Below are 9,980 nucleotides of genomic sequence, written 5' to 3'. Positions count from 1 at the left end.
AGTCTTCGCTGTGCTATTCAAGACTGGTCCAAGGGGTTGAATATTCTAGACTTACTGCAGGTTGAACTTATGAGAAGAATGAATATCAGTGTTTGGTCGGGTGTTTCACTGTTTTTTCAATTTAATGTCTAACAAGACAGCTGTTATTAGATTTTTACTCGAAACATTAGTAAATTTAATCACAATTTTTTTTTTTTTTTTTTTTTTTTCATGAATTACACACATTGTCAAAAACAAGTAATCATAAACAGAATTAATACAATTGTTTTCACATGATTTGGAACAGAAGTCCTCCTTCGTGTGATCAGGGGATCCCTTGATGAATAATGATATTACTTTTATTTTGCTATGGTAAATATATTTATGATAATGTTGTTAATACATATATATATATGAATATATGAATGTGGACAAGTGGGAATAATAGTTTGCTTCGTTATAGTATAAGGTACCCCACTTGTAATTTGTAAATATGTTTTAAAAATATATAATTAAGTTCAAAGTTGCCCACCAGAATTAGATAAAATTTTCAAAGGAAGATCATAGGTGGTTTCTTCTCAGAACCTTCATCCCTACCCTCTTATTCTCTGCAGAAAATGCTATATAAGTTTAACATTTTATTCAATAAGAAGTACCCAAATTTCAGTTTTCTATCCTGGTGCATTACCAAGCATAACACAAACATTTTTTCGCAATTAAGACTAGTCCTTTCCCTCCTACAAATTCTGCCTTCTCAATCTTAACTTGCAGAGCTTAGAACAAAATATGGTATCACTTTTGAGCAAGCAAAAGAACCTGTTGTCCAAAATTGCAACCAACGGTGGGCATGGTGAAGACTCTCCATACTTTGATGGATGGAAAGCGTACGACAGTGATCCATATCATCCTACTCGCAATCCTCTTGGAGTTATTCAGATGGGTCTTGCAGAAAACCAGGTAACAATTTAACATATATAGTTATTAACATGTAGTATTTCTATTCTAAAAACACACATCCCATCTTATAATGCTCATACATATATACGAGTCGATTACTTATCTGGTTTTTGGTTATTTTGCAGCTTTCCTTTGATTGGATTCAAAGGTGGATCGTGAATAATCCCAAAGCCTCAATCTGTACGGTTGAAGGAGCCAACGACTTCAAGGACATTGCTATATATCAGGATTATCATGGCTTGCCAGAATTCCGAAATGTATGTATATATAAACTTAAGAATCTTGTAGCTCAATGTATATATGATCTACCACCATATAGTATTATGATTGTTATTGATATTAGGGATGTTAATTTACAGGCAATTGCGAAGTTTATGGGAAAAGTAAGAGGAGACACAGTGACATTCGACCCTGACCGCATTGTTATGAGTGGTGGAGCAACCGGAGCTCATGAAACCATGGCCTTCTGTTTGGCTGATCCTGGTGATGCTTTTTTGGTACCCACACCATATTATCCAGGGTAATACATCATTCTATTTTTTATTTTCCTTTCTTATTTTGGTGCTTTGGCCATTAATAAGAAGATAAAATAATGTAGATTAGGTAGTTCTATTCTTAAAATTAAATATTTTTTCTTCACCTGTATATTCATTAGATGTATTCTCTCCCTCTCAGAGAGAGAGAGTAATAAAAATCTCTGATGAATAAAAAATTCTCCTAGCCAGTGCATGGATGTGGTCAATTACAATCATACATCATAACCATCCTACCTAGACATTTCCAATCTCAACATCAAATCCCTTGGTTTAAGTTGAATTATTGGTGGTACTAGCCATTGACAACAAGGCCTTTTCCTAGAGAAAAGTAAGCTGGTCCTCTAATGGAAACCCTTTTATCACCACTTGGTACTTGGTACCATTTGTGATGTGATGGTGGCTGAAAACTACTTGACGAAAATGAGGACCACCTTCAACTTCTGCAATTTGAGTTAGAACCCTCTTCTTCCTTGGACTATTCAGAATTGGCATCTCTTCAGATTCAATTTTTCTTTGGACTTTAAACTGATGCAAAAAATTAATACCTAGATCAAGTTATGGCGAATATATCCAGCAATGTACAAAATTAGGCCTATGACAATAATTTTTCGAGCTAACAATACAGAAACAAGTAGATTTCATTTTTAGTTTTTCTCATTTTTTTTTGCTTCCAAATAGACTCAAAAGAGTTGGGGTTTCATTGCAGATTTGATCGAGATTTGAGATGGCGAACAGGGCTGCAACTTGTTCCGGTTGAATGCAAGAGCTCTAACAACTTCAAGGTCACAAAAAGAGCCTTGGAAGTGGCATATCAGAAAGCCAAACAGGACAACATCAGAGTAAAGGGCTTGCTCATAACCAACCCTTCAAACCCATTGGGGACTATCTTAGACAGAGAGACATTGAGAGATATAGTGAGCTTCATCAATGAGAAAAACATCCACCTAGTCGCTGATGAGATATATGCTGCCACAGTCTTCCGCCAGCCTGGCTTCATTAGCGTTGCTGAGATAATAGAGGAAGACTTGAAATGCAATCGCGATCTTATTCACATTGTCTATAGTCTGTCGAAAGATTTGGGCTTCCCCGGCTTCAGGGTTGGTGTTGTGTACTCATACAACGATGCAGTTGTTAATTGTGCTCGGAAGATGTCAAGTTTTGGACTTGTTTCCACACAAACCCAACACCTGATTGCATCAATGCTCCAGGATGACGATTTTGTTGAGGAATTCATCGCTGAGAGTGCAGAGAGGCTACGCAAAAGGCATGAGGCCTTCACAGAGGGGCTAGCTGAAGTAGGCATTGGTAGTTTGAATAGCAATGCCGGGCTCTTCTTTTGGATGGACCTGAGAAGACTCCTCCAAGAGCCAACTGTTGAAGCAGAGATGAAACTTTGGCGCTTGATAATCAATGAAGTTAAGCTCAATGTTTCGCCTGGCTCTTCTTTCCATTGCTCAGAGCCCGGTTGGTTCAGAGTTTGTTTCGCAAACATGGATGATGAAACCGTGAAAGCATCACTAAGAAGGATAAGGAAGTTTGTGCTTGAAAGCAAGCAAGTGGAGGAAGCACCTAAGATGCTAAGCAAACTTAAAGTCAACTTCTCATTCCGAAGGTTGGATGATAAATTAATGGCACAGCACATGATGTCCCCTCATTCTCCTATGTTCATGGCGCCGCATATGATGTCCCCTCACTCCCCCATGGCTTCACCCCTTGTTCGCGCCAGGAATTAGATCCTTAGAGAGTGCAAATCAAATTTTACATTATTGGATACTTGTAAAACATGATTTTTTTAGGTAACTACTTAGAAATGCCTTTAGGAGGATACACCATTAATTCATTTTTTCCTATATAAATAGCCGTCATCATGTCCCATTTGTTGGATACAAATTGCTTCCACTGGGATTTATATAGGTTCAAGCAAGTCACTTGTTTTTTTCTTGGTCAAATGTATTTTTTTTTTTTTTTTTTCTTTTCGGACTGGCCTTATTTGGCAATCATTTGTCGGCAATAAAGTTTCATTTTTATTTTTGTCTATTGTATCTGAATTCATCGTGCATATATAGTCATTCTTATTCACAACATTGATAATGTTATTGCATGTACCCGACCAATTGTTTCAATGGGACTCGCTTCAAATTAATCAAAACAACTGAATCAATGACTTGAACTCCTGTAGGATCATTGTTGCGCTGCTTACTCAAAATTTTATTTATAACTACAACATGAAGTCTGCAGATGTCTATGTAGAGTGTTGTGAATTTCTATATTCTTTATTCGGACAAATTCTATCCTAAAAATGCTGCAAAATTTATATTACTAGCAATGCAATTTTGTTGAAACTGATACTGGAATCAGCAAGGTATCTCATCAGCTTCTGAACTCATCTGAGAAATCGAGGTTTATCCATATGAGAACTCCTCGTTGTTAAGTAGTGTACCTTTTAGAGGGTAACAGGGATTCCCATAAAACTTAAATTCTGTCCGCGTCTATACCATAGGTGTTATAAGTGGAATTTGTCCGACATCATATTTGAATGGGGGTTGAAGTGTGTATAAATAAGTGGGTATGTAGCACTACCCAGTGCTTGAGCTTTTGGGTAAATGGGCAAGCGCTCACCTGTTACAGTTGGTATCAAAGCTACCTTAATCCATTTTCACGCCAAGCGGCCGGTCCGAAGGGCGTCCGGCTCTATCCCCGGGTAGGCAAGGTGGTCCGATAAGGAATAGCTATATTTATCAAATGATTTAAAGAATGAGAGATCTTTTTAATTTTCGCACCTTTTTATTAAGGTCTTTAATAAATATTTTAAAATTTTGTTGAGGTAATTTTAGAATTATCAAATCTTATAAGTAAAAGTACAAATAAATAAAAATTCTATTGGTCCCACTGGTCGTAATGTGGCTCCACCACTTATTGGGTAGATTGAGCAACTCCAATGGTGTGCCAAATGAGTTGCCAATTTCAAAATATAGCAGGTGAGTTTAAAATGGGCTCTTCAATGGGTTGTCAAAATATAACTTTACCAAATCTTGTGCCAAATGTAGCACAACATGTAATGTTTTCAATTTTTACCATTTTCCATTTTTCGAAAATTTTCTGAATTCTTTGGGGGCAATTTTGTCTTTTCTCGTTTTGCGTACCAGACAGCGTGGGGTGTGTCAGGTGTGTCCGAGAGTTGGTTGGGGCATTTCTTTAAGTTCAGTACTCTTAGAAATGCAAAAGTTGTCATTTCGGCATTTTTTCGCTTTTCGTGCCGGACGGTCCCAAGTGGGATCCGTTACCGGAATTGTTGTGCACGAGTGTGGTGTCACAAGTCCATTTCATTTCATGCATAATTTAATGGCAATGTGTTATTTGTGTAGTTGTAATTTAGTATACACTTATGTATATATTTAGTGGTGGAAAATAAAAAAGAAAAGATATTTTGTGGTGGTGGGACCCATCACTTCTTTATTCTAGTGGCCAAGAGGCCATTTTGGCCTCAATTCTCACACTCTCTCCCCGACAGCTTTCTCTTTTCTCTCCTTCCCTTCTCTTTTTCTTTTTCTTTTCATCTCAAATTTTAATCTTTGATTACTTTTTAACCGGTGGGAATTTTTGGATGTCATTTGCAGTAAAACAGAGAGCTCGTTGAGATCTACGCTATAATGTTTGTGATTTATATAAATATATATATATATATATGTATTTACGTTAAAGGAAAAGATTTTTAGTGGCCATTGGGACCCACCTTATTTTTTTTAGGCCATTACAAATGACCAATGGGTCATTTGTTGACCCATTTTCTCTGTCTGTGTGACTCCTCTTAGCACGATGTAGGGTCAAAGGTCAATAATTGTTTTAATTTGTCAAGGATAATGAGGGCACGGTATTACGCGTTGTGTCGGTGTGACAGTGTGGATTCGGATGGTTTGTTTTGGGTGATGGAGTGTGTTAGGTAGTAACAAGTGTTTGGTAAAGGGTTTGCGGTATGATCATTTATTATTGAAGATCTTGTTTTGAGGATTTGGGTTCTAGGTACAGTATAGTACGTTTTATTGCTCTTATGACTCATGATTATGCAGTCGTTGGGAGATTTGTTGTATAGTCATCTTGAGGATGATAAGTTTAGTGATTGTTGCTTGGTGTGGTTGATAGTCGTTGTACGGGTATGTAATGGTGTAGTTAAGTGTTAGGTAGTGAGTGTTCGGTCTGACAGAGATGTGTAGATTAGAGTTGAACTTGATTGTGAGATGAACGGGGTTCTTTGTCTGGAGTTTTGTGTGTCTTTTTAGGGAGGAGTTGAGATTGGATATTGTCATATTCGGTGGTCTAGAGACCGTTCTTCTTTCGGGCTTCGAAGTCTTGCGTAGCAGTGTAGAGTGGACTGATGTCCATTGAGAGTTGGATGTAGGGCCTAGTTGGTCTTGTGTTCTTATGTCGTGAGTAATGAGTACTCTTATAGGGTGGTGAACATTGTGCTTTTGTGGCAGTGGTGTGTGATTGTCTGGTGACGTTAGGTGTCAAAGACAATAATGTTGGTGAGTTCATGATTTTGGGGTTTTGTGAGGTGTTTTCGGGAAGGTATGTTACTGTGGGCTTCCTTCTTTAAGGAAGGTAGATTTCAAGGACAAAATCTTTTAAGGAGGGCAGATTGTAATGTTTGTGATTTATATATATATATTAAAGGAAAAGATTTTTAGTGGCCATTGGGACCCACCTCATTTTTTTTAGGCCATTACAAATGACCAAGGGGTCATTTGTTGACCTATTTTCTCTCTCTACGTGACTCCTCTCTCTTTCCCTGATGGTTTTTTTTTCTTTTCTTTTTTCTTTCTTCTATCTTCAAAGCTTGATTTAAGCCTAACCTTTTGGAGATTTTTTGTGCCATTTGTGGCAACATGGAGAGCACAGCGAGATCTACGCATTGATGTAAGCAATTCCTCATTTGGCCAACCTTAGGAATTTCAAAATTTTGGACCCATTTAGGGATTTTTGCATCTAAGTGAGGTAGGGGTGCTCTAATTCATGTTATCTTTGATCTTTTGTGAATTTTCCCCTTTAATTTGATTCTAAGCATGTTTGATTTTAACAATTTTACCTATGTTGTTATGGTTGTATGTAATTAAGGTGATAGATGTATTATATGTGTTAATTGAACCTATGATTATGATTATATACTTGGTGGTGAACATACATATTTAGTATTTACATTTTGGATGCCCCATGATTTTTAATTATTAAGAAAAGTAATGTTGAAATTATGAAAATAAAAATTAGGATTTTCCCTTAATAATGTGATCGTGATGTAGATGGAATGTATGTGATTTATTGTAAATTTTTCTTGAAAAATTGTCATGATGCTAGATATATAATATGTATCTCTATGTGTATTATGTGTAAATAATATATGTGCGTATGATTTGTTGATTGGACATGGAAAGCATACTTTTGTGATTATGTCTTTGTGTAATATGTGTAATTGTAGAAATTTTGTTGATTTAAAGCATACTATAAATTCGTGAGAAAATTCTTCTTTATTATGAAATGTTGTTAAAGTTTAATGATGTGAAAATTATGGTAAATTGTGAAGCATGAAGCATTCATGCATCCATTGGTAAAGAAAAAAGAAGAAGGGAAAAGTAATTTTTTTTTTAAAATCAATGAAATTGTTTTGGACAAACGTTTTCGAAAGTGTTTGTGAAAATAGGATGCCTAGGAGGCTCCTAGTGGTCCGTAGTGTTAGTGTGATCTAGAGGGGGTTAGAGAGAGACTCTAATGTGGTTGAGCTACCTAGACGACGCCATGGAGGTGCCATGTGGTTGGGGAAAACTAGCCAACCCTTCCCTCGTGACGTCTTGGAGGTGCTTTGGGTCGGATTACACTAACGATTTAGGAGTTAAAATGGAAATGTTTCGAAAATGGGGGGCGACATGAGCATAACATTGCACTTCATCGGCATACATGATGAATTTATGACTTGAATGATATTTGTGTTTATATTGGATGTTGTGGTTATGGTTTAAATCCCCGGTATAATAAGATCCCGTTCTCTTGTCTTCTATTCTATACGTAGATTCACGGGGTCATAAGAGGTGTGTCTTAGACACTTCCTACTGAGCTTAAGTTCACCTCATTATTAACATTTTTTAGGATACAGAAGGGAAGTGGTGGATGACGCTCCTTCATAGGTTTTGACGGGTTAGTGGACTGTTTTGACATATTTTATAGCTATGATCCCATCATTATCATTATTATAATAATAATAATAATAATTATTATTATTTTTATGTATCGAATAGAAAAGGACGATAGTGTCCTTAGTTGAACTTGGGTTCGGATAAGGACCCAGTTAGCGATTCGGACCCTCGGGTTCGGGTCGTTACATATGCGTTGATTGAAGCTAATCATATTTTTGGCCACCCTAGGGATTTCGAAAATTGGGCATGATTTGGGGCTTTCTTCAATTGGTTGAGGTAGGGGTTTCTAAGCCATGAATTCTTTGGCTTTTGTGAGTTGTCTCCATAATTTGTTGTATAGTATGCTTAATTTATGTAAGTTTCTTGCAAAATAGTTTAATTGTTATATATGAAGTGTGTGGCCATGAGTTAATTGATGTATCATGAAAATACATGTCTAATTTGTTGTTTAGTATGCTTAATTTGTGTTAATTCTTTGCAAAATGACCTAATTGTTATATATGATGCATGTGACTATGTGTTAGTTGAAATAGTATGAAAAAGTATGCTTAAGAGATGGTATTTCATGTCTATTGTGTTTAAATTGCTATATTTCGTAAAATGGAAGTATGATAAGTATTTCTAGTAATTTTTCTTACAAGGCATGTTGTATTGTTAATGTTAGACTTGTGGGACATGAAATTGTTTACCGACATAGCATGATCTCGTTCTCTATTTTTCCTCTTCATTGTTTGGATTCACGGGGTCACAAGAGGTGTGTCTTAGGCACCACCTACTGAGCAATTTTGTGATACCCCTTGAATCCGAGACATAAGTTGATCAAGCCCAAGCCCAAACCCAAGAGAGTATCAGATAATTAATATATAAACGAACACAGAATATAAAAAGATTTTAAGAAAATAAATAATAAATACGCTGAAAAGAATTATTAAATATAAAATCCTCAACATGAACAATGAATTATAATAATCCAATTCTCCAAAACCTCTAAGAGTACAACTCGGGAATCCATTTAGTGGACCCCTAACCAAAATCCTAACTGAACTGAATAACTGAAAATAAAATCCCAAACTAAAACATAGAGAGAAGTCTTACGAAAACAGATGAATGAGTGCCTGTCTCCGATAAGCACAATCAAGCTCTAAGGCTGGAACCGTCCCGTACCTGAAAAGAATATAAGAGTGGGTCAGGCCCACGAACAAGTTCTAATCTAACTGCAATCCATACAGTGACCCGATACGCAGATACATCATAGATATCTCACAATATCTATCTAGTCCGTAAATATATATATATATATCCACACTAAGGGACATTCACTGGACTACAAAGGGGGTCTCAACCTGAATAGAAGGCAACATGCAAAAACGCACCCAAAGGTGGGCATGAGTACCTAGACCTAACAGAGTACACCTCAACCTATCATAACCAGCTACACATCCACTGCATATACGCACCCTAACCAACGAGCCTAAGACTCAAGCTCATCTTGTGGTACTATAACCATATATCTAAAGTTTGTCCACAACCAGAGTATATCATTCAATTATATATTGATTTGACATAAGGTTTATAATCCAGTTAGTCGATCAACTTATTCAGTTAATCTGACTTAACTACAAACAACAGTTAATCCATGTAGTCACTCAACTTACTTAGTTGATCTGACCTAAATATAAGTAGGATTCAATTTTTACATCCATTCACTTATTCCAATAGGGTAGGTCTTAGCGTTCTGAACTAAATCATCCCTAGTATGCCACCGTCCCATACCAGTGCATACGATCCACAGCATCCATGTAAATTACAGAACCTAAATAACAGTTTAACAATTAAAGTCTAAAACCATAATCCAGTTTAAAACCATAATCCAGTTAATTACATAATAGTGTATAACATTTCAGCAATTAAAGTTTGAAACCATAATCCAGTTAATTACAGAATAATGTATAATATTTCAACAATTAAAATTCAAAACCATAATCTAGTTCAAAACCATAATTCAGTTAATTGCAGAACAGTGTGTAATATTTTAGCAATTAAATCCAATCCTTAATTCATGTAATTGCAGAAAAGAGACTAATATTTCAGCAATTTAAAATCCAGAGTTTGCATAGGTCCAATCTGTTAAATAAGAGACCCCATTGTGCATCTAAAACAAGATTTAAAATCATGCTATAACTCATTAAATTGTCAAATTAAAACTAAGCAATTAATTTCCTTCCAACCGTTAACTGCATGCAAAGTTGTTAAATTTCACACTGTTAATTCCATTAATATAACGGGGTAACTTATGCAATTAGAGGTCTTAATAACACTGAAGTTA

At 36.1% G+C, this 9,980-nt stretch overlaps 1 protein-coding gene across 1 annotated transcript; it reads left to right on the top strand.

Annotated features, from left to right (window-relative positions):
- Nucleotides 1-515: 515 nt before the first annotated feature.
- LOC132285343 (1-aminocyclopropane-1-carboxylate synthase-like) lies at nt 516-3,509 on the top strand. Its single transcript, XM_059787527.1, has 4 exons — nt 516-936; nt 1,062-1,193; nt 1,296-1,456; nt 2,179-3,509. Exons 1-4 carry the CDS (start codon nt 766-768, stop codon nt 3,203-3,205), a joined length of 1,491 nt encoding a protein of 496 aa, XP_059643510.1. The 5' UTR covers nt 516-765; the 3' UTR covers nt 3,206-3,509.
- The last annotated feature ends 6,471 nt before the right edge of the window (nt 3,510-9,980 follow it).

The sequence above is a fragment of the Cornus florida genome, unplaced genomic scaffold (assembly GCF_030987335.1).
Source record: "Cornus florida cultivar Cherokee Brave unplaced genomic scaffold, ASM3098733v1 CherokeeBrave_3.0.0_Hap2_Chr11, whole genome shotgun sequence".
NCBI lineage: Eukaryota > Viridiplantae > Streptophyta > Magnoliopsida > Cornales > Cornaceae > Cornus > Cornus florida.
This window is presented reverse-complemented; position numbering and strand designations above follow the sequence as displayed.

Coding starts and splice junctions, on each gene's coding strand:
- LOC132285343 (XM_059787527.1), top strand. CDS start 766: ATGGTATCACTTTTGAGCAAGCAAAAGAACCTGTTGTCCAAAATTGCA. Junction 937..1,061: donor TGGGTCTTGCAGAAAACCAG/GTAACAATTTAA, acceptor GTTATTTTGCAG/CTTTCCTTTGATTGGATTCA. Junction 1,194..1,295: donor GCTTGCCAGAATTCCGAAAT/GTATGTATATAT, acceptor GTTAATTTACAG/GCAATTGCGAAGTTTATGGG.